At 44.8% G+C, this 27,057-nt stretch overlaps 3 protein-coding genes and 1 long non-coding RNA gene across 11 annotated transcripts in view; 3 read left to right on the top strand and 1 right to left on the bottom strand.

Moving 5' to 3' along the window:
* LOC310833963 (uncharacterized protein) overlaps positions 1-1,459 on the bottom strand; it is a 45,618-nt gene extending 44,159 nt beyond the window's left edge. The window contains exon 1 of one of the 4 annotated variants that reach the window (XM_083717186.1): positions 1,437-1,459. Coding sequence is in view for 1 of the 4 variants with exons in the window: in XM_083717187.1 (XP_083573313.1) it covers positions 1,066-1,155 (90 nt within the window). In the remaining 3 variants the exon portion in view is untranslated. Of the gene's footprint in view, positions 1-288; positions 616-915; positions 1,025-1,065; positions 1,363-1,436 lie in introns of those variants that run through there. The other 3 variants (XM_083717187.1, XM_083717184.1, XM_083717188.1) reach the window with 3 other exon arrangements.
* A 9,682-nt stretch (positions 1,460-11,141) lies between these two features.
* Positions 11,142-13,900, top strand: LOC310833039 (uncharacterized protein). 2 transcript variants are annotated; one of them, XM_083715397.1, is made up of 5 exons: positions 11,142-12,718; positions 12,880-12,959; positions 13,067-13,178; positions 13,285-13,368; positions 13,602-13,900. In XM_083715397.1, the coding sequence occupies exons 3-5, from the start codon at positions 13,071-13,073 to the stop codon at positions 13,719-13,721; spliced, it is 312 nt and encodes a 103-aa protein (XP_083571523.1). In that variant the 5' UTR covers positions 11,142-12,718; positions 12,880-12,959; positions 13,067-13,070; the 3' UTR covers positions 13,722-13,900. The 2 variants fall into 2 exon arrangements, with proteins under 2 accessions (XP_083571523.1, XP_083571524.1); XM_083715398.1 differs by lacking the exon at positions 12,880-12,959.
* Positions 13,901-16,541: 2,641 nt separating this feature from the next.
* Positions 16,542-18,531, top strand: LOC310833126. The gene is made up of 2 exons (XR_014558570.1): positions 16,542-17,406; positions 17,795-18,531. It is a non-coding gene; the product is annotated as an uncharacterized lncRNA (long non-coding RNA).
* A 4,491-nt stretch (positions 18,532-23,022) lies between these two features.
* Positions 23,023-27,057, top strand: part of GOLGA3 (golgin A3) — a 50,683-nt gene continuing 46,648 nt past the window's right edge. For all 4 annotated transcript variants that reach the window (XR_014558969.1, XM_083716849.1, XM_083716848.1 and 1 more), the window contains exon 1: positions 23,023-23,382. The gene's annotated coding sequence lies outside the window, so the exon portion shown is untranslated. The remainder of the gene's footprint in view (positions 23,383-27,057) is intronic.

Below are 27,057 nucleotides of genomic sequence, written 5' to 3'. Positions count from 1 at the left end.
CGCCAAAATACCTGGTGAGCAACAGACTTCACCCCACGTTGACAGCAACAGTGTGAGAAGAGCAATCAAACAGATCACACAGGTTTTTGCAACTGTACAAAGCCTGAAGACCTGTTTGCCTAAAAAGGGGAAATAGGAGGAAGGCAGGAGGTAACAGGTACAGTTTCAGACCTTCAAGTCCCTGAAAACAAAGCAAAACCCATCCTCTGTTATCTGTGGCCAGAGGACCAAATTAATCAACTCAACAGGCTCATCTGAGCAGCTCTGCCTCGCGCCCCCCCCCCTCACCTGTTTTAATCGGGATTTCCATCTAAGGCACCGATTCCAGAGCGTGAAAAGCCTTTTAGATATGAGGTGGTCAGGTCCTTCCTTGCAACTTAATTAAAAGGAGAGCGGAGCGGGCGGGGGAGGGAGGGAGAGAGGGGAGGGGTACACGTGACAGATCAAAGAGGAAAACACACTCGTGTGTCCTTGCTCTATAGCCCACCCCCCGTCTCCAAATTTTCCGCGTAGCATAGTTTAAAAAACCAGAAAAACAGAAAAAGACCAGAGTCAACGGGGTGAGAATAAAAGGCGACCGTTTACGCTGCTCTCCACTCTGGGGCAGAGAAAATCATAAACATCTCCCCTCGCTGACTTGAAAGGCGGTAGCCGCCTCCCGCTCTCCACCCACCTTTTTTTTTATTTTTCACACATGGGCACAATTTGCAAATCAAAGCGTTTCCTTCTCTTCCAGATCCCCCAGCACAACCACCACTCGCTGGAAAAACAAAAACATCCTGGCATGTCTGGACAAGCCAACCCCCCCACTCCCCGTCCCCCCCCCCCCCGGTTGAAGAGAAAACGCAATTACGCACCAACCCCACACTTTGTGGCTCGGCGTTATTAGCCCCCCACTCCCCACGCATCACCTACCGCTGGAGTTGGGAGTTTTAAGGGAGCCCCGCCACCCCTCACTGAGAGGGAGAAATCTACCCAGAAGGAAGGAAGGAAGGAGGGGGACCCGAAAGAGAGCACCCCCTCCCCGCCCGCCCGCCCACCACGTAAACATCCCCACGGGGTTACCTTGGCTTCTGACCCCCAGATGCAGAACGCCGCCGCTGTCAACAGATGGAGCCAGCCTAATCTCAGGGGTAAAGGGGGACTTTTGCCCATGCTTGTTAGCTCCTGGAGCTGCTTTTGGCACCGGGTTTCTGCGTTGGGAAGGGAGCGGGAGCAAGAGCTAGAGCAGCTGTTCCTAATACCTTTCCCTCCCAAGATTGGTCCTCCTTCTGCGCCCTCTCTCTCTCTCTCTCTCTCTCTCTCATTCCCCCTTTCCTCCTCCTCCACTCACTCTCTCCTCCTGTTCTCCCTCCCCTCATCTCCTTTCTCTTCGCTCTAAACTCCCCCCACCCCACCCAAAAAAACGCACAAAACACCCTCAGGGTGTGTATCACCTGCAGCAGGGATGGGTGGAAGACGATGGGGAAAGTTGAGTCTTTTCCTCCCTTTGCTCAAACACCATTTAGGTCCCAGGAAGATTTCTGGGCATGGGAGCTGCACGCAGCCAGCAGCCTTGATTTCGTGGGAGAAACTCATGGATGGTGGTTGTTGTTGTTGTGTGGTGTCGTCAAAACACCACCACCACCAAAAAAGAGGTCTATAAAGGGTTCTCTTTCTTCCCTTCTCTTCCCATCCAAGCCAGCTTTCCACAACTGAGCCAGTCCACTTTGAAAAGAAAAAAAGTTAAGATCAGAGGAGGAGATTTATTTATTTTTGCAGTCACCCCTATAAGTCCAGCAGCTGTTACAGTCTTAATTACCAAGCTGAGGATCTCCCTGCCCTATTGAAGAACTGTCCAAAATGATCTGCCTTGTCTTACAGGGACAAACAAACAAAACAGGTATCTATTGGACTTCCACCTTCAGCTCTGATAAATATTTGTCAAAGGAACATGGGGGTCCAGGTTTAGTGCTCAGCATCTTCAAGTAGAACTAAGAGATGTCCTGAAATGTTGGAGACCCACTGCCACTCAATGTTGACTTGGTATCAGGGGCACCAACTTGACTAAAATATGCCCCTCCTCAGGTAACCAACGCCTTGAATAATTAATCACATTACTTGGCATGCACACACCATTCGAATGGCAATGGCCTTCAACTTGGGGGGGTTGACCCCCTCAAATATTGGCTCCTATGTTTGGTATAAGGCAGTTTCCTATGTTCCTAAGTTACAGGAGGAAGCAGCTTCCAAACTTCTATATGTGCATGGCCATGGGCCACTTAAAAATTGCTCAAAGCCGCAGTAGCCTACTTAATAAACTATTGTTTTATTTGTTCTGTGAATCAAAGCACGTAAGTGATACTTTAATAATTGTATTCTTGCCTTTCTAATGCAATGGATAAAAAAAACTAAAGTAATGTTTCCCCCTTCAGCGCCACATCGCTGTCAAAACTAGCACCATATAATGAAAAACACAGGCCTGATGCATTATTAGCCTGTTTGATGCTTTGAGCATACACAAAACGGCTTTGATCTCCAGTGTGGAGGGGCGGGGGAAATTAATAAAATTTATGTTTGGATTAACTGGGCTAATAAAGTTTACGTACTAATTGCTCAACTATTGTAGAGGCAAAATCCTTTGCAGACCTGCAGCAAGTCATTTGACGATACACCAATAGATCTTAATCAACCTCTGCCCACCCCAAGTCAGATTATTTGTCCGTTTAGCCCAGTCATGTTGACAGTCTCAGGCAAAATATTCCCCATCATCTGCTAGCTGATCATGGCTGTGTACACATTACCACTTGCTCTGGCTCCAGCATGCTTCCACCGCTGAGTACACTGGATGTTAGCCACGGTCAATAGGTACCCTGTAGCTTCTTGAGAAATACTCATAGATTCATAGAATTGTAGAGCCGAAAGGCACTACGAATGTCATCTAGTCCAACCCACTTCAATGCAGGAATCTTTTGCCCAACTTGGGGCTCAAACCCACGACCCTGAGCTTAAGAGTCTCATGTTCTATCACATGGGTAGGCAAACTAAGGCCCGAATCTGGCCCAATCACCATCTAAATCCGGCCTGCGGATGGTCTGGGAATCTGCGTGTTTATACATAAGTATAATGTGTCCTTTTATTTAGAATGCATCTCTGGGTTATTTGTGGGGCATAGGAATTCATTCATTTTTTCTCCAAAATATAGTCCTGCCCCCCCCCCAAGGTCTGAGGGACAGTGGGCCAGCCCCCTGCTGAAAAAGTTTGCTGACCTCTGTACAGTGGTACCTCGGGTTACATATGCTTCAGGTTACATATGCTTCAGGTTACAGACTCCGCTAACCCAGAAATAGTGCTTCAGGTTAAGAACTTTGCTTCAGGATGAGAACAGAAATCGTGCTCCGGCGGCACAGCGGCAGCAGGAGGCCCCATTAGCTAAAGTGGTGCTTCAGGTTAAGAACAGTTTCAGGTTAAGTACGGACCTCCGGAACAAATTAAGTGCTTAACCTGAGGTACCACTGTATAATCAACTGAGTTATGTACTCCCACCCCACTCACACATGAAAACAACGTTCACCACAACCAGTCACAAACAAACAGCTGCACCCTAGGCCAACCCCAACCTCTCTCACCACCAAAGGAACACAAACAAATAGTGAAGAGGACCAGCACAAGCGACGCTGACACAAAACTCCACACATACATTAAGTAGAATAGAAGCATTGCCACCCCACCCCCACTCACCATGCCCCCCTCCACCTCTTTCCCCTTTTTCTTCCTAATGTAACACTCATGTCTCCAACAAATGAAACTGATCTGTAGAAAATGTAACTTGAAAAAAGAGACATTGCACATACTTTTGTAAACCAATAAATCTTTAATAAAAATGTGTTAAAAACAAAAAAACCCCAAAAAACTATGTACTTTCCCTCAAACCAGCTTCCATCCGATCTGAAAATGGAAGTGGCAGTTAAGATGAGGTGTGTACATTTCAGATAACCATTGCACATGCTCAGATGACAGCTTCAGTGAATTGGATTTCAGCACAGGGAAACAAATCAGGAAATGGGCATTGTGTGAAGAAGACATCCCTGCCCTCTCTCTGGTCTGTATAGCATATGACTTGAAATGGAGGGGCGCAGGAATGATCTTGCTGTGTTTCAAACTTCTATACCTACCCAGTTTCAACTAGAGTTGCCTGCCAGCTAGAGATTGAATCTTCTGCTTGAAATATATGGTGCAGATGTAGATGTCCCTTCCCTCAGGCTATTCCCTCAGGCTCTTAATCTCAAAATAACTTAATCTCTCCCCACATCTTTCTCCCCCACAACTCCACAATGCCTATAATAGCAGTGTGTCACACCAAACATAACTGACTTGTAGACAGGACTCTATGAACTGAAAATGGAGGTGCTATATGTGCCTTTGTTAGCCATGAAAATCAATAAAAACAATAATAAGAAAAGACATGGCATACAAGGAAAAAGAAAAGGGAGGGAGGAGGAAAACACAAGATCAAAAGGAGTTCTTAAAACTTACAATGATTTAACTTTCTCTCCCCATTGTCTGTTGATGGTGTATAACCAGCAACACAGTTTCGGATTTGCACCTACTGTGTATTTCTCTAAGGGCTATCATTCAAAATACACTTTATTTTGTTTTGGCTACCAAACTGCTGTCATCTGACAATGGCATTTTATGAAACATAGCCCTTCTTCTCATCCCTTAATCTGAATTTTGAAAGAGAAGTTGAGTTGTGATGTTTCTCAGCTCTCACAGTTAAATCCCCCTGTGATTGTCAATGTTAATACAAGTTGGATGTGTGTGTTTTTTGGTGGGGGGAAATCTGTCTGACAAGGAATTCAAAAGGATTTAGAAAAGAAAGAAAAACCCACAAGAACGCACAAAGTTCTGAACAAGAGCCTTAATCTGACAGTAGCAAAGATTCTGATTAGTGTTCTTACATCTTTAGGATGTAAGCCTGCAGAGAGTCTCAGACAAGCACATAATGTGCTTGGAATAACCTGTCAAGCACATAGCGCGAGCGGATGAGGGGAGTCTGCAGGTTTAAAATTGCCGTTCTTTTTAGGAACTTATGACTCCCCGTTAGCTGAATTCCTTTGTAGAGGTCATCTGAGTACAGTCACCCATAATCCCTTCAAGAAAATGCCAATTCTGCTGCTGTACTAAAATTGAGCTACATACTGATATAACACATGCTGTTTCCCCCTCTTTGCTTAAGCTGCCAAAGACCCAGTTTCACCTCTCCAGTAATTCTTCCCTCTTACCAGGTTCGACTTCCACCTGCCACCCAGTTTCACTTTGGCCATTCCTAAGGATTAAAAAAGCAATAAGTCACGGTATTCACAAGCCATTATTTCAGTTCCTTAAGTCTCTTGGCACACAGGAGTACCCAAGGGACTTAGGCCCCATCTGAACTATACATTTAAAGCAGTATCATACCACTTCAAACATCCATGGCTTTCCTCAGAGAATCCTGGGAAATGTAGTTTGTTGATAGTTGATAGAAGTCCCCTGTTGCTCTCGCAGAACTATAGTTCCCAGAGTGGTTTAAAAGTCAACCTTTTTCCCCAGGAAACTCTGGGAATCCTCTCTCTCTCTCTCTCTCTCTCCACCCCTCCCCAAGCTTCTAGAATGGCTCACATTGCTCCATTTCAACAGAATCTTGAGTGTCAGAGCATGTGCAGAGTTTTTTTTTTTGCAGAAGAGAGGTTCTGAGGGAGCATCGCTGAACTCCTAAGCAAATGTTCCCACGAAGATCTTCCTTCAAAGAGCAACATATATGGGGTTGTCCTCTGGTATCCTCACAGCACACAAGTTCCCAGGTTTCTGGGTGCTTTAAATGCATAATATGGATGCAGCCAAGCTTCCACTGGAGTTCATGTTTCAAAGCCTCCTTAATGTATGGAGGGGATTTTTATTTAAGCTTGAAGCTGGGGAGTTAAGGGCAAACTCTTCTCTGTGTGCTGCAATGCTCAAAGGACAAATTCCATTCTCCCCCACCACAGCACCAGAGTGTTGGACTAGGTAGGATCTGGGAGAGTAGGGTTCCAATCCCTACACAGCCATGAAGCTCACTGAGGGACCTTGGATTAGCCAGTATCTCTCAGCCTAAGCTGTTGTTGTGAGGACAAAGTGTGGAGAGGGAGAACCATTTTCACCACATTGAGCTTCTTGGAAGAAAGGTTGTATATAAATGTAATAATAATAATAAATTAATAAATGAAAATAGGTAAAAATCTCACCGGCTGCAATAGGAGTCTGCTTTCAAGCCTAATTGTTTTTGGAGACTATTTTCAGGGGGGTTTCAGCTGAGGAGGAAGGCTGGGCAACTAGGGAGATAAACCCTCTATTAAGTAGTGGGTGGACATAGCAGACGGCACAGAGATTTCTCCAAGTAGTTATAGGCAGCCAGCTGTCAACACTGTAAGAACAACAGCCCAGGGTTTCCCGCCTAAATTAACTTACGTGGACCTGAGTGAAAACTATATACAGAATACCATTGGTGGCCAGGGTGAGAACTTCAATACATAACACCCTCCCCTCTCACCTTACTGCCACCTGGGCTAAGTACAGAGGCACTGGAAAATAATCTTCTGTTTACTTAACACAGCTCAGAACTGTGAATATGTCCACCTTCTCATAAGAACATAAGCAGAACCTGCTGGATCAGACCAAAGTTGTCCCCCTCCCCATCTAGCACCCTGGGTCATCCCAAGACATTTTGGCACCTTAGAAGGACCACAAAATGGTACCTGCCTTCTGCCAGGGATTTGCTGGTGAGTGAAGATCTACATCAGAAACAAGGGGGAATAAAGATCTACACCAGTGCCTCCTATTCGCCAAGAGGCCACTGTAGAGTGGCAGCAGCAACGGGCAATGCATTTCTTGGGAGGCTGGACCTGTTGGCCCTGTGAATCCTGCTGCCCAAGGTGGCCGCCTCACCTTGGCTCATGGGTGGGCTCATTCTGCTCAGAGTGGACTTTGAAGATGCTCGAACTCAGGACGAAAGGGAGAAACGTGCTAGGAGGAAGGCACGTTTGGCAAACCCTCACCATGACCAACTCCCGCCCAGAAACCTATGTGCCCACTGTGGAAGGATGTTTGGATCCAGAATTGGCCTCCACAGTCACTTATGGAGTCACTGTTAAGACCATGTTCGTGGAAGACAGTCTTACTTGGCTACGAGTGGTCGCCAAAGAAGAAGAAGGTCAACCAGATGCACTGGACACTTAAAGCAACTCGTGCATTTTTTAGGAGGTATTCTCAGATAAACTCTTGGTAGAGGGAGAACCAACCATTACAGCACAGAACACGTTCAACGTATATTATTGCTCCAGCTCCACACAGACACAGCTGTTCATTAACCAGGGTCTTATTGAATCATCCACTTAAGTGTGCCAAAGGCAGCACATTACTTACCTGGAAGGGGAGATACCTCGATCATGGAAGGTTTTCCCAGGCTCATCCATTGCATTTCCCTGCTTGTTATTTTCCAGCAATTGGCATTCAGAGGCATGCTGCCTCCTAGCAGCAGAGGTAGGACATTGGCAGCCTTTACCTCTATGAAATTGTCTCGCCCTCTCTTAAAGTCATCCATGTTGGTGGCCATTAATGCCTTCTGTGGGAATGAGTTCCATAGTTTAATGATGATGATGATGATGATGATGATGATGATGATGATGATAATAATAATAATAATAATAATAATAATAATTATTATTATTATTATTATTTATACCCCGCCCCTCTGGCTGGGCTTCCCCAGCCACTCTGGGCGGCTTCCAAAAAATATTAAAATACTATAATACATCAAACATTAAAAGCTTCCCTAAACAGGGCTGCCTTCAGATGTCTTCTAAAAGTCTGGTAGTTGTTGTTCTCTTTGACATTTGGTAGGAGAGCGTTCCACAGGGAGGGCGCCACTACCAAGAAGGCCCTCTGCCTGGTTCCCTGTAACTTGGCTTCTCGCAGTGAGGGAACCGCCAGAAGGCCCTCGGTGCTGGACCTCAGCGTCCGGGTAGAACGATGGGGGTGGAAACGCTCCTTCAGGTATACTGGACTGAGGCCGTTTAGGGCTTTAAAGGTCAGCACCAACACTTTGAATTGTGCTCGGAAACATACCCCTGCCTTAGTGCTGTATGCAGAAGTACTTTTTCCCATCTGTCCTGAGTCTTCCAGTATTCAGCTTCATTGAATGTCAACATGTTCTCATAAGCCATCCATGCTTCCTCTTACTCATATTTTATCTAAACTAAAAGAGCCTCAAATGTTGTAGGCTTTCCTCTCCTTTTCACCTTTGATCAATCTTTCACACCATGAAGATGATTAAAATATATTTAGGGGTACAATACCATCTGTGTTGCTTGGTGTTGTGAACAGCCTTTTACTTCTGCTTACATTTGGGGTACAAATGGGGCACGGTTCAAACTCTGCCCTCCTTCCTCTGTAAAAGAAACATATTTAAAACTAGAAGTTAAGATTCATTATTATTGAATAATGAATTCATTATAATAATCACATTAGTTGGCAATGTGACAGTTGAGTTCCGGCTTTACTTTGGGATTGTTTCCCCAACTTAGCAGTGCAATATACTTAAACCAGAAGGTTTTAACTGAAACAAGCATTGTTTCTCTTTCATGTTGTAAGGATGCCAGTCCTGGTTGTTTGTGGATCTGTGGCCAGCCATGAAGATTCGAGCATTTCAATTCATGGACATAAAAAGACCCCTGTTGTATCAGACCAAAATGTCCACCTAATTCAAGACCCTATTTCACTCAGTGGCCAAATAGACTTCTCTGGAAGGCCCATGAGCAACGCTTGAAGGCAGTAGGTCTCTTCTACGGATGCAGAAGCAGGTAGAAATTCCACTTAGCTAAAGGCCATCAGATGCCCTGCTTGTGGGTTTCCCATAGGCATCTCGTTAGCCTCTTTCAGAAACAGGATGCTGGACTAGACAGGCCTTTGGTCTGATCCACCAGGGCTCTACTTATGTTCATGTCTTACAGTTACTGATAGACTTAAAATGCCTCTGTGTGGTCCCAATGTGTTTTCCCACATGGAGCTAATATCAGGCAAGATCTGCTTGACCCGACTCTGCACTGGCTGCCCATTAGTTGCCAGGCCCAATTCAAAGCTGAAGCAGGTGATGGGGAGGCAGAGATGCCATGGGTGTCTCTTCTTCCTGCTTCAACAAGCTCCTCTCCTACCTTGTCTCCCAGAACCAGAAGAGGGCAGAAATATGCGGAGCAGTGGAAGACTGCATGCAGGCCTAGTCTCTGATTGCCTGGGGAAAGCCATGGAGGGCTTTTTGTGGGGAGACAGGGGCTTTCAGTCTTGGCAACTGATTCATGGGTTCAGACCTACCAGCGATGAGCTGCTGTGCTCATGTAACTAAGTCTGTGAAGATTGTGTTTTTGCTAATAGTTACCGGTAACTTTAACTCTGAATGGTGCGCTTTACTGCCAGCATGCTCCTTGACACCTGTTTGTTTCTTCAAGCACTTTTCTGTACAGCAATATAATAAATCTTTGTGTGCTATTTTTACCAAATAAATGCATTTTTATGCACACTTTACCTTAGTAAATGCATTTTTGTACACATGACTTGGCTGGAGAACTGCGTTGCAGAATTTTGAGAAGTCCAAATTCTGACAATAGTTTCAGGACATAAAAAAATAGAATTAGGGTTCTCCTAAAATGAGAACCAACCCCATCCTTTGATGTGCTACTTGATTCTACACATGTTTACCAAGAAATTCATGCTGAAAAGTCTCCAATGGAAATAAATAGGGCTTAAAAAGGCTTAAATTTGACTGGGTTGTGTGCTTAGTCCCTATTGAAAAGGGAAATTATTTGCCAGCAAAGCATAAACTTGATCCCAAACTGCTAATGTGGAAAGGTAGCCACCTTCTGGCTCTCTGAGAAATCCACAATATGCTTCTTCGCCTTTGGCTTAGTTTAGAAACAAAGAACTGGAAAGGCGGCCTGTTGGATTACTAGGAAAGTTAGATGAATTCAAGCTGAGGAACATGCACAGTTGGATACTTCTGACTGAAATCCTGCTAGCAAAATTGAGGGAGGCATAGCCTGCTATAAGCAGATTGCATTTGCCTTGATTATGCTTGTCCCCTTGCAGCTGGCCATCTTCTCCCCAAAACTTACCGTATTTTTTGCTCTATAAGACTCACTTTTTCCCTCCTAAAAAGTAAGGGGAAATGTGTGTGCGTCTTATGGAGCGAATGCAGGCTGCACAGCTATCCCAGAAGCCAGAACAGCAAGAGGGATTGCTGCTTTCACTGCGCAGCGATCCCTCTTGCTGTTCTGGTTTCTGAGATTCAGAATTTTTTTTTTCTTGTTTTCCTCCTCCAAAAACCAGTCTTGTGGTCTGGTGCGTCTTATAGAGCGAAAAATACGGTACCTTTGGTCAGCAAGTGGAAGTGGCAGCAGGTCGACATGCTCATAGAGTGTAATTTTCAACTGGCCTTCAGTAGGAAAAGATGTTATGGATTCCAGAAAGTATGTTTCTCCTGAGCCAATGCAGGCAGACAGCTGACAGCATGTGACATCGCTTCCAGAACATCAGCACTGGTTGCCTATATCCTACCGGGTCAGTTTCTTGTGTTGATATATGTCAGGGAACTGCCATCGGAGCTAGAGGTGGAGGCAAGGCTCCAAAGCGATGCTGGAGAAGGGCCCAGCAGGGAGAGAGGCAGCTCATCGGCTGGGGAAGGAAATCAGCGTAACACCAGGGATAAAGGGGGGCAGATGGGAGAAGCGACGAGGGGGCTCCAGGACTCCTCGCTGGAGACCAGCGGGGAGAGCACGGGTCCTCCGCTGCCCACACCCACCCTGCGCAGAAGATTTCCGCGCAGGGAGAGTAGGCGGAGACTTGGCATCAAAGAACTTCTTTGCTGGAAGAGGTTCAAGAAACGCCCACTGACGGATTCTGCTAGCGACTGAAACAGCCACGAAGTGAAGGGCTGTCCAGACAGAAAAGGTTTAACCAGGCAACCTAGCCAGAAGTGGCGGCAACTTACACACGAGCAACCCCTATAACCATTACAATATACAACCCCCCACCAAAGAACTTGAGTCCAAGATATCTTAAGGGCCACCTGAGCCATTATATCCCAGCTTAATCATGGAGATCATATGGAGGGGCACTGCCTGTTGTCCCCCAGAGTTATAGACCAGCCTCAGAATCTCTTCCAAAAGAGATTTGACAGGCTTCCTTGCTTTTGACTTTCTAGCTTCTCTTAAAGATCTTTTTATGCTGACATGCCTTTGCAGTTGTTTAATTTTTATTTATTTTTTAGCCAGTCACTTTAATTGTTATTTGTATTTTTTTTTATAAATTGTGTTTTATTTTTTAACGTTGTAGAACTGCCTTGACATTTTATGATATACTGGCATAGAAATACTCTTATAAATAAATCAAATAAATCCCACCCCACCCCCTTTTTTTTGGTCCAGTGTCACCCCTGCTTTTTTAAATTTGCTAGTTTGTAGAGGTTAGTGGAGCTTCCGCTGCAATTATTACACAGTCCTCTAGGTTTACATTGATGTACAGTGGTATTGTCTCATCAGGTTAAGAAGCATGGATAGGTTTAGAAGTGGGCATTATTATGTTCTTGGTGTAACCTTGCCTCCATCTGTTACATGGCCACCCCTCCACCTCATTGCCTGTTCTGTGATGGAGCACAGATACGCAGGTGAGCGTCACCTGTTGAATCAAAGCCTGCCAGGTAGTTGTTGAAGCCATGGAAAACTTGTAAGAAAAGGAAATGGTCTCAACCTTAGATTAAGGGTCACCTTACATGAACTGCCAGGTGTGTTGTTGCCAGTTTAACTCTGAGCATGTGGCAGCTCCTGATTAAGCTGTCATAACACAAAGATTTGGGCTGTTTGGTATGTTAAGACAGCATCACAAATTTATGCACAATTTGCCTGTAGGAGTTGCTCACAAACGAAAGGAACTAACTTGCACTGAGTCACCCACTGTTGGTCCATCTAGCTCAGTATTGTCTACTCCAGAGGAGAAGGAAGTTTTAGCTTGAGGGCTTCATTCCTTTCTGGACCACTTTGCAATGAACACATGTCAGGGGTGGGTGGGGCCAGAGGTGAAAGTGGGTAGGGCTAAGAATGTAAAATTAACATTTGTACAGTAGGCTACTTTCTACAAACACAGAGCCACTATTATATGCCATTCATGCAGGCAAGGATCTGTATCAGAGTTCAAGGACAGATTCCAGCCAGGCAAAAACACCCAAGGAGGGTCCAAAGTAAGGCTAATGAGGGATGTAAGAGTGTGTGACATGGGGAGAGTCCCAAGGCCCAGATGATGATGATAATGATGGTGACATTATTATTATTATTTATTAGATTTGCTAGTCACGTGTTACCCAAAGGTCTCAAAGTGACTTACAATACTGTTACAAATAAATAGATTATGCCATAACAGTATTACAGAAAACAAGAGCAGGGACTGGATCCCTCAGACCTGCCCCCCCTGCCCCCGGGCTCTTTGCCCCCCACTCTGCACTCTCAAGTGCGGAGAAGCCCTCCCCTCACAAGGAACTGACAGTCTGACTTTTCCATTTCAGCTGCTGGAGGATGAACAGCACTACATCCTGGGGGTCATTGAGAGCTGCCAGGCAGCTGAGCTCAGGGGGCTCCGATCCCTGAAGTGCTCCAAGGAGGAGACGGTTCAAAAAATTCTGGTGAGTGATGGGGGGGGGGTGAGGGACCCCCACGAGGAGGTGGCTGTGCATCTGTGGGGAGGAGGACCCTGCTGGCTTAGGCCATGGGGTTGCCATTCCCCTGCAAAGCCAAGCCTGGTGTTTGGGGTCGGAGCTGATTTTCCTCCTCTGTTCTTTTGCAGGACATCTTGGGGCCCTTGGAGCACTTCAAGGATTGCCCCCTGACCCTGGCCCTTGCCTTGGAGGCCCTCCTCCAGCTAAGGTGAGTGGGGTCTTTGGCATGGATGGGTTGTGGGGGGGGGCAGAACTCCAGGGGGAAAGAGCAGGCGGGAGGGAGAAGGGGGCAAGGGAGACTCTAACACTCTCCAGCACGATGAGGCCCAAATTCACCTCTGACATGATCAGTGCCATCCTGCACAGGACGTTGGAGGCCGTTCTGAGTGGGGCCAAGGAGGAGGAGGAAGAGAAGGAGAAGAGAGAGGTATGTCCTTTGTTTTGACTTCCCTTCACAGGCTCTTTCTTCCTCTTCGTCACACCCTTGCAGAATCCAACCCAGCATTCAAACTCTCTTCTCTCTTTTCCCGCAGGAACTGAAGAGGCACTTCCGGCTTCTGCTGGATAGTCTTCTTATGGAAGCACCCAACCCTGGCACCCTCCTCCACCTTCTCAGGGTAAGTGTCCCTATGGCATCCGGAGTGGTTTTAGGGTTGTCCCCCCCCATCCCTTACCCAACGGACTGCCCCATTTCTGGGGCACAGAGCCTGTTTGGCCCCCAATTTGGTCCAAGACCAAAGATGGCAACCCCTCATGGTCCAGAAGTGCCAGGGACTCTGTGGTGGGGGCAGCGGGGGCCACTTTGGCCCAGATTGGCCCCCTGAGTCTGAAATGCTCTTTCCTCTTGCAGGACCTCAGAGGATACGCCCTGGGGGGAAGTGGGGAGGCTCAACAACTTGCGGGCACAGGGTTGGCACCTTTGTTTTGGCAAAAGACAGAGCAGGGGACAGAGAGATCCGAAAATTGTTAACATTATTTTGCCTCAAAAGATTTCACGGAATTTTGGGTTTTTCCGTTCCTTAAGATATATGATCTACTCCCTGTGTAACTCCACGTGTCAAGAAGAAAAAGAACTGGAAGAGAATAGAATAAAAATAAAAAAAATAATGGATTATGAATAAATGCACAATAAATTGTTACTGTCTTGAATTTCATTGTCTTATTGTCTTACATTCATCTGGACACCTTTGTTGTTGCAGCCTGAAAGAGAATTAGCATTTTTTGCTGCTGCATCACTCTCAGGTTGACTCATGTTAAGCTTGTGGTCCACTAAGATCCCTAGATCCTTTTCCCTACCAGCAAACCAGTGTCCCTCAACTTATATTGGTGCAGCTGGTTCTTCCTGCCAAAGTGCAGAACCTTAGACTGGCTACAGGTCTTCTTTGCTCACCACCAGGGATTGACCATGTCGCAGTCAGTGCTGTGGTAGCTCCATGTGGCAGGAAGAAGAAGAAGAAGAAGAAGAAGAAGAAGAAGGAGGAGGAGGAGGAGGAGGAGGAGGAGGAGTTTGGAATTGATACCCCGCTTTATCACTACCTTAAGGAGTCTCATAGCAGTTAACAATCTCTTTTCCCTTCCTCCCCCACAACAAACACTCTGTGAGGTGAGTGAGGCTGAGAGACTTCAAAGAAGTGTGACTACCCCAAGATCACCCAGCAGCTGCATGTGGAAGAGCGGGGATGCAAACCCGGTTCACCAGATTACGAGACTATCGCTCTTAACTACTACACTACACTGGCTCCCAACACAGTTCAGTGCAATCGCCTGGTGACAATCCAGTCCAGCTGGTGCCAGTGACCCAAGATTGAAGATGTCTCTAGCACACTGAGTGTTTTGCCTTGGTAGAGCGTACCATGTTCGTGACATCTGCTGGGAGGGCATTCCACAGGGCGGGCACCACTACCAAGAAGGTGTTTGCAGGCTCCTGACATCCTGGTCTAGTTCCTCGCAGAACTTGTTCTTGATCTGTGTATCAGAGTACACAGAATGTAAGCACTCAATATGTTAACCAGAATGGAGGTAGTTGAGAGATGGAGAGAAGGCAAGCATTCTGAGCCCTCAGCTAGCAGTTCTGTCAGAGACAGAAGGGAGTCCCTTGCTGCAAATCTTAGGCCATGAATCTTCGGGATGCCCTCCTTGCCACAAAATGTGTAGCTCTCTCTGAGGCTGCCATTCAAAGCAAGTCTTGTCTCCTGTTCTTTGTTTTAATATTTATTTTTTTGTGCACAACTGTGCATATTCTGTATATATTTTGTATATTTTTATTTTTTACATAGGGGAGTAGTTAGGGTTAAGTGTAGGGTTTAGGGTGGATTACGAGTCCACCGCTCTTATCCACTACACCACACTGGCTCTCTCCACTCTTATATGGAGGTGCCAGAGACAACTTGGGACCTTTTCCCTGCAAAGTATAAACGCTACATCTCTCTCTGAGCTAACCTGTGTAGCAAGTATATGAACTGGAACTAACAGTCCTCTCTTGATGGATCATGAAGGTTTCACTAGAAATTGAGAGGAAGGGCAAGGGCTCTGCTATGTAAGTGTCCCAAAGCATTCTAAATGAATGCTAACGTATTCCTTTCTCTCCTACTTATATCCAGCCCACCTTTTTTTTATTTATTGCAAAAATGACCAAGGCAATCCAAACATCTCTCAACCTGGGAGTAAACCCCAAAAGGGCTTCTGAGTAGATATGGTTAGGACTGCACCGTACAGTACTACATTTATTGAGGCATAAGTCCATTTCAATAGATGCATGACAATTTATTTGAGAGGCTTACGATGCTCTCTACTGGCCACATTTTGTAGCACAAGGGGCATGAATTTGAGAGTGCAGGAAAAGTTGGCTGTAAACACAAGTCAGGGCTGGTTGTGCCATGAAGTGGATTGTCTCAAGCGGCAAATTAAAAGGCAACAAATTATTAGTTGTTAAGATGACAATTTTAATACCCCATTTGGGGAGGCTGTGGATTTATTGTTTCAGAACCAAAAGGTCATGGGTCATCTTAAAACATAAATTCTAGCTCTTTCATATATTCCACCCATGGTATATACACATGGTATTTTCCACTTGACTCATTTGATGAATGCCAGTGAACATTGCCTGGTTTCTGTGGTGCAGTTTATTTAGTCCTTGTAACTGTTAATCAAGCACTTGGTTGCTCCATGCTGTAAAAAGGGGATGGGAATGAATCAATTTAACAAAAACCAGCAACCAAAACTCAGCCTAAACAACAACACCAAAAGGGAGCCAAGTCAAAGGTGCTGAAGACCAACTTATTTGAAAAACACTCCACTAAATGTATTGTAACATAATGAGTTTCAAGTGCAATTGTTCTTCATCACAGGAAAGAATAAAGTGTTCTCTAATTTTCAATATATAAATTCAATAAATAATAATAAGAATTTTAAGGTCATATATATATATATATATATATATATATATATATATTCATAACTGTATATATAAGCCACATGTCTGAAACCCCACAGAAGAGTTCCTGAACAAATTGACCTCAAATATTTCTCTGCAAGGTCAAAGTGGGAAACCTCCCCATTGTCTGTCCTCACAAATCCTGTCTTAAGGGCACATTCAAGATATGAACAGGGTGTGAGCAGTGACCTGTAACCTAGATTCAGGAATTACCATATTTTTTGCTCTATAAGACTCACTTTTCCCCTCTTAAAAAGTAAGGGGAAATGTGTGTGCGTCTTATGGAGCGAATGCAGGCTGCACAGCTATCCCAGAAGCCAGAACAGCAAGAGGGATCGCTGCGCAGTGAGGCTGGCTCCCAAAGTTATTTCAGGTGAAATAGATGGATTTAGGCCCATTGCTTGGCCGAATGTTAATCACACACACTCACACTTCAGTGGAAACTGCATGCAGCTGAGCAGCTCACATTCGGAGCATCAACACAGAAAGGAACAGAAAGAAAGCAACACAAATATTTTGATGGAAGTGTCTTAGGAAAGCGATTATAAATCATGGACACCTAGGATCTGAAAATGGTATTGCCTGTATTGGTGTGAGTGATGGGGTCCCACGGCACAAATTCCATGTGGTCCCAGTGCAAAGGAAAAGAGCTAAGATCTTCTCCCTTACTATAATGTCCAAACAAGATGGGATGGGGAAGAAGAATGATAGGTTTGTAAGAAGTCTTCAATAATTTTGCCAAGGAAATTCTTATGGTTCAGGGCCTCATGCTATTAGCCTTTCTTGTACATGGAGATCCTTTATGAAATGGATTCAGGCCATCAAACAAATCTGTACTGAGATACACATACTGTATTGCCATTTTTATTGCTGGAACTGCTCTGAATCTGACGTCAGGAAAACACGTTTTAACTGCACAGTGTCCTGGAATAGACACTCTGCATTGGGAAAGAAGGGAACTGAGTTCCCTCCCATTTTCCACTTTCCTGATGTTCCAAATGACCAGTACCCTGGAGTTATGATTTGTGTTGTTGTCAGGATTCTAACTGGCCTGTAACTGACCTAAGAATTCTGCAGAGCAGTTGCTGCTGTGGCTGGCTGGCTGCTCAGGCGAACGTCAGCTCAGTGCCCAACAGCTCAGTCTTCTTGAGGTTCAGGAACACCTAGCAAATAGCTGCTCTGTTCCTGGCACGCTAGACTCTACCTGAGGAAGGCATTTCATGTAAGTTTATGGATTAAACATTCCTCACTATGCCATCAGGTGTGTTTATGCTCAGTGGGAAAGGATAGCTGCAGTAGCAGATAGCAGAACAGCGAATCATGAGCAGCTTCCCATCCACAACAGGTTGCTGAGGTTCTGGCCATCTTCACAGGAACAGTGCAAGAGTATATTAAATCAGTAGCAGTGTGCTGGAAGAAAGTATGAGTGTCAGCTTCTCTGGATCAGATGTCTATACCTAACAAGGGGGTGGGAGAGAGCAGGAACTCTTTCTTTTGCTGCTTCTTTCTGTGCATGGAAGGAAGAATGCGGGAGGGAGGATGTCCTTCAATGACTAGACATGCTTGTTAGTCCCTCTCTCACTGCATGTTGTCTTCTCTTTTGTTTCCAGGATGTCTGCCAAGGTCTCCCCTGCTCCCCTTCTCTCCAAACCCCCCCTGCAGGTGAAAGAAGGCTCCCTGGTGTTCAGGTGGCTGAGATTAGTTTCCGGCCTCCAATTATCCTCATTCCTAATGGATATTTTGGCCTTGCCGATGTGCATTGCCTCATCAGCCATTGTCAACTGGCGAGTGTGGCGTGTGGACAACATCAAAGGAATAGGGTCTGGAAACATCTGGATAGGTATCTGGCAGGTCTGTTTTTGGAAAGACCATTCTAACGGCGGCAAGTCTTTTTGGCATTGTGACAATCTCAATGAGCAACATCCAACCCTCCCACAGGAAATTTTTATTGCACAGGATTTAATGGCCCTAGCCTCCATTATGAATTCAGCGGCCCTAGGACTAATTTCGTTTGCCTTGTACAATGTGTTCAAGCCCCAAAAACATAAGGATTTTGTGTCAACTTTTTTTAGGCTTGCAGCTCTCCTGAACTTAGTTGCAGGGATACTCATCCTGATTTCCGTGACATGGAACATGTCTGCTGTCTTACAAAATGAGGAAATTGTCTTCCCAGAAGCTTTTGAATTGCCTCAAATTCCCAGTGAGCAGCATATTGGACCTTCTATTTATCTAGGCTATATCGCTGCGGGTTTCCAGCTGCTGAGTGCAGCATTGGTTGGGATGGAGAGATGTTGCATCAGGACCACCGCAACAGATACATCTCACATAGCAACTGTAGTAGTGATTACCCCAGGAAGTGCAGTGAAAAGCGAGAGTCTAACTATTTGTTCGAAGTGTGGTTCTCTGCTAGACCTGGTAATTCAAGAGAAATCCTCCGCAGTGGAGATGGAGGAAACCCATTCGGAAGATCTTGTCATTCCAGAGGAATCCTGCGCAGTTGAGATGGAGGAAAGCTGGGCAAGTGATCTTGTCATTCCGGAGGAATCCTGCGTGGTTGAGATGGAGGAAAGCTGTGCAAGTGATCTTGTCATTCCGGCTGAATCCTGCGTGGTTGAGATGGAGGAAAGCTGTGCAAGTGATCTTGTCATTCCGGAGGAATCCTGCGCGGTTGAGATGGAGGAAAGCCATACACCCCAAAGCCCACCTGATGTCCCCAAACATACAATTATATATGTGATTCCCTAAAACAGGGAGTCATAAACTATAAGATTCAGATCCACGCAGATCGCTCCATACATGCATGGATCTGCATGGATCAGGATCTTATAGTTTTGTTTTGGGACTTCAGGTGGGCTTTGATATCCTTCAGGTGAGGAAGCCTCTTTTTTATGACTAGTATTTATTTATTTATTTAAGATTTTGTTGATCTACAAAAGTGTGCAATGTCTCTCTCTCATGTTTTCTCCCCCCATGTAACATTTTTACAAATCATTTTCATTTGTTGAGACATTAGGAAGCAAAGGGGAAAGAGGTGGAGGGGGGGAACGATGGGTGGGGGTGGGGTCGGGTGGCGATTTTTCTATTTTACTTCCTATATATAGGGTTTGGTGTCAGGGTTGTTTGTGCAGGTTCTTTGCTGTTCGCTTGTGTTCCTTTGGTGGTGAGAGAGGTTGGGGTTGGCCTAGGGTGTGGTTATTCATACTGTGTGTGAGGGGAGCACCCTGTTGCAACAGCTTTAATAAAGATCAGGCTTACTAGCTGCCTTGCTTCTCAATATTCTCTGGTTGGCCTCTGTTATTTTCTCCTACCGATAGAGAACCTAAAAAGAGGACTCTGTATGCGCTCTTGGGTACCCCATAAGGGGAAAAGAGCAGGTTTTTCCTTATAAGAAATAATAAACATGCTCATATCAAAACAAGATTCTGAAAATAAGACAATTTTGCTTCTGATGGTAAAAGGTATATAAAGGACCCTTGGACGGTTAAGTCCAGTCGAATTCGTCTATGGGGTGCGGCATTCATCTTTGCTTACGGCAGAGGGATCTGGCATTTGTTGACAATACAGTGGTACCTCGGGTTAAGAACTTAATTTGTTCCAGAAGTTTGTTCTTAACCTGAAACTGTTCTTAACCTGAGGTACCACTTTAGTTAATGGGGCCTTCCACTGCTGCTGTCACACCGCCGCCGCGCAATTTCTGCTCTCATCATGAAGCAAAGTTCTTAACCCAAGGTACTGTTTATGGATTAGCGGAGTCTGTAACCTGGAGCGTCTGTACCTGAGGTACCACTGTATTGCCTTTGATGGACAGCAGCTACTCAAAATGGGTCAGGCACCACAACACATTTGCTAGAGTGTTTTTCAAAGAAAACCAATGTTCAGCACTTTGGGGTTCACCTTTCCTTTCTTTTTCTTTTTCTGTTCCATGTTGCCCAGCCAACATAAAGGGAAGTAGGAACATGTAAATCTAGATTGTATTTGTTTTTGTTATGCCCAAACTTGTGAGTTGTTTTAGGCTTCCATTTGGGGTTAGTTTTGTTTTTGCCTCTGAAATGCATCTCTGGCTTGAAGCAGTCTTCTAACTTGAAGAAAGGTCCTCTGGAAAATAGGGGTGGGGTTTGTAGCCCCCCCCCCCCCCCGCTCCTGGACACCACACTTCACTACAGCAGGAAATATAAAATCAAAACTGTTTTTAAATCGTGAGTCATAGGAAAAGAGGAAGCTGCCTTATACTCAAGTCAGATTACTGGTTCATCTACCTCAGTGTTACGTAAACTGACTGGAAGCAGCTCTCCAGGATTTCAGAAACATAAAAATACAAAATGAGAACACAAAATACAATGATACCTCGGGTTAAGAACTTAAATTCATTCTGGAGATGTTCAACCTGAAACTGTTCTTAATCTGAGGTACCACTTTAGCTAATGGGGCCTGTAACCTGAAGCGTCTGTAACCTGAAGCATCTGTAACCCGAGGTACTGTGGCATTTGAATATAGACTGCATTTTAATCAAGACTTATATTGGCTTATATCTTGATCAGGTTCCTAAATTAAATGGGCTTAGATTTTCAAATGTTTCATGCCAGGCAGAAAGAACCTTGGCAAGAGGTTTTTCTCCTAAGACAAGGGGGCCCCATTGATTTATAGTAGAAAAACAATTCTCAAAGTCATAAAAAAGGGAGAATTACATATGCTGCCCTTGCAGACTGAGAAAACACAATTAAAGGCAAGGGTAAATAGTAAAATAATACCAATGTGCCTCTCAGTAAAATGAGCCAGATCTTCTTTCCAAGGTTAAAAAGGCCAAGAGCAATGGAGAGGCATCTAGCTGGCAGAAAAAGAGAGCATTTTAAAGAAATCTTTAAAAGCTGTTTCTTTTTCTTAAACTGAGAGAGTTAAAAAGGTTAAATGTTGGGAAAGGCAACTGGCTTGGCTGGAGAAGAAGCATCTAGCTGGCTGGGAAAGGAGGGGGAAAGGGGGGAGGTGTAAACTGAAGAGGCTTCTTTTTAAAAGCTGTTTTTTACTGAGTTCCTTTTTACTTTACAAAGGCTTTATTCTTTTAAAAGGCTACCTATGATAAGTGAATGAAATATATTAGCTTAAATATATTGGCTTAAATGTAATTATGCAAAGGATTTAAGGAATGCTAGATTCTTATTTCATATGGTTGTAAGAGTTGTATTTATCCTGAAATTAAGTCAGCCACCAGCCTAGCCCCCCTGCTAGACAGAAGACGCCATCCAAGCACTCTTGATATATAAGGTTGTCAGGCATTTGTTTAGAAACTTTCAAATGAAGGAAATCTTTCAATATTGATGTGAAACTCGAGATCCTTGACATCTGTTGAACATAAAAATGTAAGATTAAACATTTGTTTTAGAAGGCAATAGGGCAAGGAGGGCAAAGAGGTGAGCTGGTAATTAAGATTCCATGTAAGATATATTATTACTTATTTGTCATTTATATATAGCTCTTTGTCTCCCTTATAAGGGCAAGGAAGTGGGTGTATCTTTTGTGGGTGTATCTTTTGTGATTGGTTCTACCAAACAGCCAATAGGAATTTCAACCAGGCTGATTGGACAGAGGCAGCCACAGGAGGAGCAAAGGGGGCTGGATTAAGGGAATATAAGTGCTGGCCAGGATGGCAAGAGGCCAGGCCAGAGCTTGGTAACCATATACCACTGAGCCTCTCATTTATTTGTCTGACAAATAAATTATTATTTTAATTTCTCTATTGCTGCGTTGAATATTTCATTCCAGCTAAGCGTTAACCACAAGCAGGGTGCTACAGTACCACTGTACATAATTAAACAAGAACAAAAACTCCAATAGGGATCTTCTACATGCTGTGATAGCCTGGGGGGACCCCCTAAACTCTAGAAATTAATAAATGATAGGATTTTGATTATTTGAGGTGTGAAGGGAGAAATATAAACTGCAGAGGAATTCCTAGGCTTGGAAGGTTGCCAGGGTAACTGGGTGTGAGGCGTCAGGAAAATAAAGTTTTGAGCAGGGGTTGCTAGGAGTAAGAAGGTCTGGGATCCATCTTTAGGCAGGCTAGCTGAAGGCTGGCTGGGAGAAATGTATTGGACTCGGGCTGCATATTCCTCACTCCAGAAAGAATAACAGGAATTGTGGTTTACCCCTCACAGAGCTTCAATTCTCAGCACCCTCAATGAACCAGTACTCAAAACTGGAACATTTTCAGCTATCACAGTGGAAACAGAAAACGCCGATACTGGAAGTCTCTGAAAAACTCAAGGCATTAGCTTGAAAAGGACAAGAGGATAACTTTATGACAGGACATCATTTTTTATTGCACACACAACGGATTATCATTCACAGTGGCACCCACCCACCTCACTTGCACCTGACAACTTTGGGACAATGTTTTCCTATAAGGACCCTGTGTTTGGAGGGTATTGAGTGGGAAGTGCATAATGTTGGATGGGGAGGGGGGATAGAAAAATCTATAAAATATATTTAAAAACAACAACACAAAGCAATGCATGGACACTGAGTAGGGGAGGCCAGGCGCTCCTGCACATTTAAACAGCTGCATAGAAAAGCGAATTGCTGCCCTTCGAACCGCACCTTCTGAAATTCCCTTTTGTGCACCACTACTAAAAGCCCTGTCCTCTTATGCATCTGGCTCCCTAAACACTGAACCGCTCCTATTCTACGATTCCCCCACCCGTGCCAAAAAACAAATCAAAAACAAAAGAAAGTTTTAGACCAGTTATTTGGCACCAGGCGGGGTGGCAGAAACTCAAACGTCACAAAACCACCCAGAGCAACTTCCCTCCCGGCAGGTCCGACCACATAAACCGTCCGCCGCCGTGTGCGTAGCGGTGGTGGGGAAACACCGATTCCCTTTCCTGGTTCCGCCCTCGGGACGGCCCCACCCTTGTTTTGACTCCTAACCTTCCCCTCCTTCCCACCCCCACCCCCGTCTTTCCCTCCGAGCTTTGGCGCACTGTGACGGGGGAGGGATCCGGGAGGTGCTTTTTTGCTGGCGGAAGGGGGGATAATCACACACCTAGCCCCGCGCCGACGGTTCTCGGCCCAACAACCCGGGCGGTTGTTTCCGGGGGGACGAGAAAAAACGTCGCGCCGCTTTGGCTGGGCTGGAGATGCTGTAGCAGCGCCACGTCTCGGGCAGGAGGGAGGGAGAGAAAACATGGGAGTCCAGCTCGGACAGGTCAGTGGGGAGGGAATGGGGCCTGGCTGGGGGTGGGTGGGGAGAGGGGGGATTGGCTTGACCCCCGCCCCTCCACAGCAGCTGGGTGTCTTAGGGTTGGAGGGTGCTGCCAGGGGCGAGGACAGTGGTGGCTGGAGGTGGGAGGCAGATGTTTGTTTTGAGGAGGAGGAGGGTGGAGGAGATCAGCTGAGCTGGAGAGGGAGGGGAGCCTCTGTGTCTTTCTCTGTGTGTGTGAGAGAGGGAACATATTAGTGCATATAATGTATTTTGGGAAATATCTGGTACTGTGTTTAGAATTCCAGGGCAGACCAATCCTATTTTTGTGTGTGTTTCTATGTGTATTACATATGAAGGAGAGGATGCAATAGTGGATGTTGTGCATTTTAAGGAAACATTTGAATGCTCAGTGGCATAATTACGTTTAAAAATCTAAGATGTTGATTCTCAATCCTATGCATGCCTAGTCAGAAGTAAGCTCTACTTAATTCAGTGAGGCTTAGCCCTCAGGAAGGTAGGCATAGGATTGCAGCCTAAGAGCTATGTATCTTGGAATGAAATTAATAATAATAATAATAATAATAATAATGTGCTTTGAAGTTCTTCTTAGATCTCTGCACAAAAACAATCTAATGTAGTGTGTGTTCTGTGTGTAAGAGAGAGGCATCCAGCTGACTAAAAGGAAGAGGATGGAGACTTGAGCAATGGAGATGTATTTATGCCCTTATATGTGATTTTTCCTGCCTTCTGAATAGGAGTTCAGGGCACTGTGCATGGCCCCTCCCTTTTTTTATATGCACTGCAACTCTGAGAGGTTGAAACAGAGTGACTGGCCCAAGGTTGCTCCATGAGAAGATGTTGGCCGAGTTCTGCGCTTGGCTGGAACAAATTATTAACTTTTAGGATGGAAAGGAACTCAGTGTTTGGAAGTCTGAGTGTATCGGAGCTGAATGTATGTTGTTGGTGTTTCATTGCATTTCTGCCTCAAGTATCTTCATTCATGAACCCTGAGGCAATGTTCATCAGGGTTATTGGGCAATTCAGGAAAAATGATCTTTTTCCAACAGATCCAAACCTGTTCAGGTTCAGACCATAGCCTTAGGTCTGAGTGAATTATTGGGACTCAGCAGCTGAGTAAAATGCTAAATTTAGATCACCCCAGAGCACCAGAAAACATTTTGATGCAAGTTACTCTATGAAAATTTCTCTAAATTTCCTGAAAACCTACTTTACTGGTTTAATGATACAAAGCCTGTGTTTTTCTGTTTTGTTCAGTACCCTCACCTCAATTGTATGTGTGTGTATCTTTGTAGCCAACAATAACTGTTTTAGTCCCAGAGACTTAAAATATTTATAAATGGCAGTGATCTTTGAATTCTTGGTGAAAAGTATGAGTATGCAAGGCTTTTGATCACACAAACCATATCTAAACAACAAAGTCACATAAGAGTACTCTATTATTTTCAACAGGGATTGCTATTTTTGGTGCATGATCTAACTTCTCATTCAATTTGATCTCTCTAAAACAGAGTTGGTGAATATGTGGTCCGCTAGCTGTTGTTCCCATTGGCCTCAGCCAGCATGGCCAGTGTTCAGGGATGCTGGGAATTGTAGTCCAACAACAGCAGGAGGGCCACAGGTTCTTTGGTATCCCAGAGGTTCCTTAGAGCAGTGGTTCTCAACCTTGGACCTCCAGCTGTTTTTGGACTACAACTCCCATCATCCCTAGCTAGCAAGACCAGTGGTCAGGGATGATAGGAATTGTAGTTCAAAAACAGCTGGAGGCCCAAGGTTGGGAAACACTGCCTTAGAGCAGTGTTTCCCAACCTTGTGCCTCCAGCTGTTTTTGAACTACAACTCCCATCATCCCTGACTAGCAAGACCAGTGGCAAGGGATGATGGGAATTGTAGTCCAAAAACAGCTGGAGGCACAAGGTTGGGAAACACTGCCTTAGAGGACTAGTTGATGAGGAAAGGCTCCGTTTAAAGTAGGATGCTTAAACTCTGCTGGTCTAAAGGTTGCATTTGATTTCCGTGGTTCTTCATTCCTCTCCAAAGCAACTTTGGCTATCATGTCTCTCTTTTCAATCTGACCATCCTTGCACGGCAGTGAACCCTCCTCACAGCCCACTCTTGTCCTAATTCATTCGTCTGCAATATGATATGAGTGTTGGTTGCTCTGCCAGTTGTACAAGACTTCAATAAACAAGTGCTTAGTCCTGTAAGTGAAACTGTCTGGGCACGGAAGGATAAAATAGTCTAGCTGTCAGTGGGAATGGTGAAAATAAAAGGCAACTGGTGGTACAAATTGCAAATGAAAATAGTTTATGCCTATTGCAAGGGGCAGCCTCATCATTGCTCCGATCCAGCTAGTGCCGTCAGTGTACAGATATATGTTTCATGCACAGTAACTTCATAATTCTTGTGTGGGTGGGTTACTTGGGACTTGCACCTGTCTGGTGCTTTGTTTCTTACATCTTCATTTCACCATCCACACTCCAGATACAGCTCTGTGCTGCAGTTTCCAATCTGGTTGTTTAGTGCAGTCCTATGATAGCTGCACATTTATGCTTTAAAAAGCTACTGGAGGCACCTTATGTTGGCTGCTTTTGTACCTTGTTTGTTCATTCTTGGTATGTGTTTAGTTTTAGGTGCTTCATATATGTTACCATGTAAACCTCACAATAACCTTGTAATGCAAGTAAGTATTATTTCCTTATTGCATCTAAGGAACGGAGAGCAGGGAAGCTGAGTTTCTGAGGAAGTGGGTTATATCAAGCCACCTGGTCACTTAGAATGATTTTGCTTATTTCTCTAGCTGTTTCTTTACATAGAGGAATGCTGGTATGCTCTGAATACTACATGTGGGCTAAGCAAACCTCGCTTTCTAGGGAGTGCCCTTTTATCAGAAGCTTATTTGTTTAAGTATTGGGAGTGTTGTGCTACTATGCAAGCCGAGCGGTTATTAACACCTGCAAAAATCAGAGCTGGTTCTGTATCCTCCTTGGCAACCGTAGCTCAGTGGTAGAGCCTACCTGTTTGGCATGCAGAACACCCCAAGTTTGATCCCTGGCATCTCTACTTTAAAAGGTCAGGTGGCATATAATAGGCAATATTTCACCCTGAAGCGCCACTACCAGTCAAGCTAGACCAGTGGTTCCCAAACCTTTTCCACCGTGGACCTCTTGAAGGTTGCTAATTGTCTTGGCAGACCCTTAAAATGTTTCTTCTGCCTGCTTCAGCAATTGTAAAGTGCTGTGCCAGAAGCTGTACATTTTTAAATTGTAATTTTATGGCTTCTTTCATTTTCTGTATTGTATTATTTTATATCACATTCCAAATTCTGTATAGTACAATATAAAATACAATACAATAATAAACCATAAAACATAATAGAAGAAAAAGAGAGAGCAATAAGAATACAAGTAAAAATCTGATATTTAATGCACTGTGCTCACCTTCCACAATTGCTGCTCCCACTGTTCTTCACAGACCCAGAACTGTCTGAATGAAGCTTGCCATGGACTACTATTTGAGAACCCCTGAGCTAGATTGAGTTCTGTGGTACCAGTTTCAGTTGATGGTGCCTAAGATTGTGGACACAACACTTGTAGCTATTTGCTGTACTGTGTGTCCTCCCAGTTCTTCCCCATCATTCAGGTTAGGCATGTGGGTCAA

This window comes from Podarcis gaigeae (assembly GCF_964106915.1).
Source record: "Podarcis gaigeae genome assembly, chromosome: 16".
NCBI lineage: Eukaryota > Metazoa > Chordata > Lepidosauria > Squamata > Lacertidae > Podarcis > Podarcis gaigeae.
Note: the sequence above shows the minus strand (reverse complement) of the source record. Positions and strands in the feature narration are given on the sequence as shown.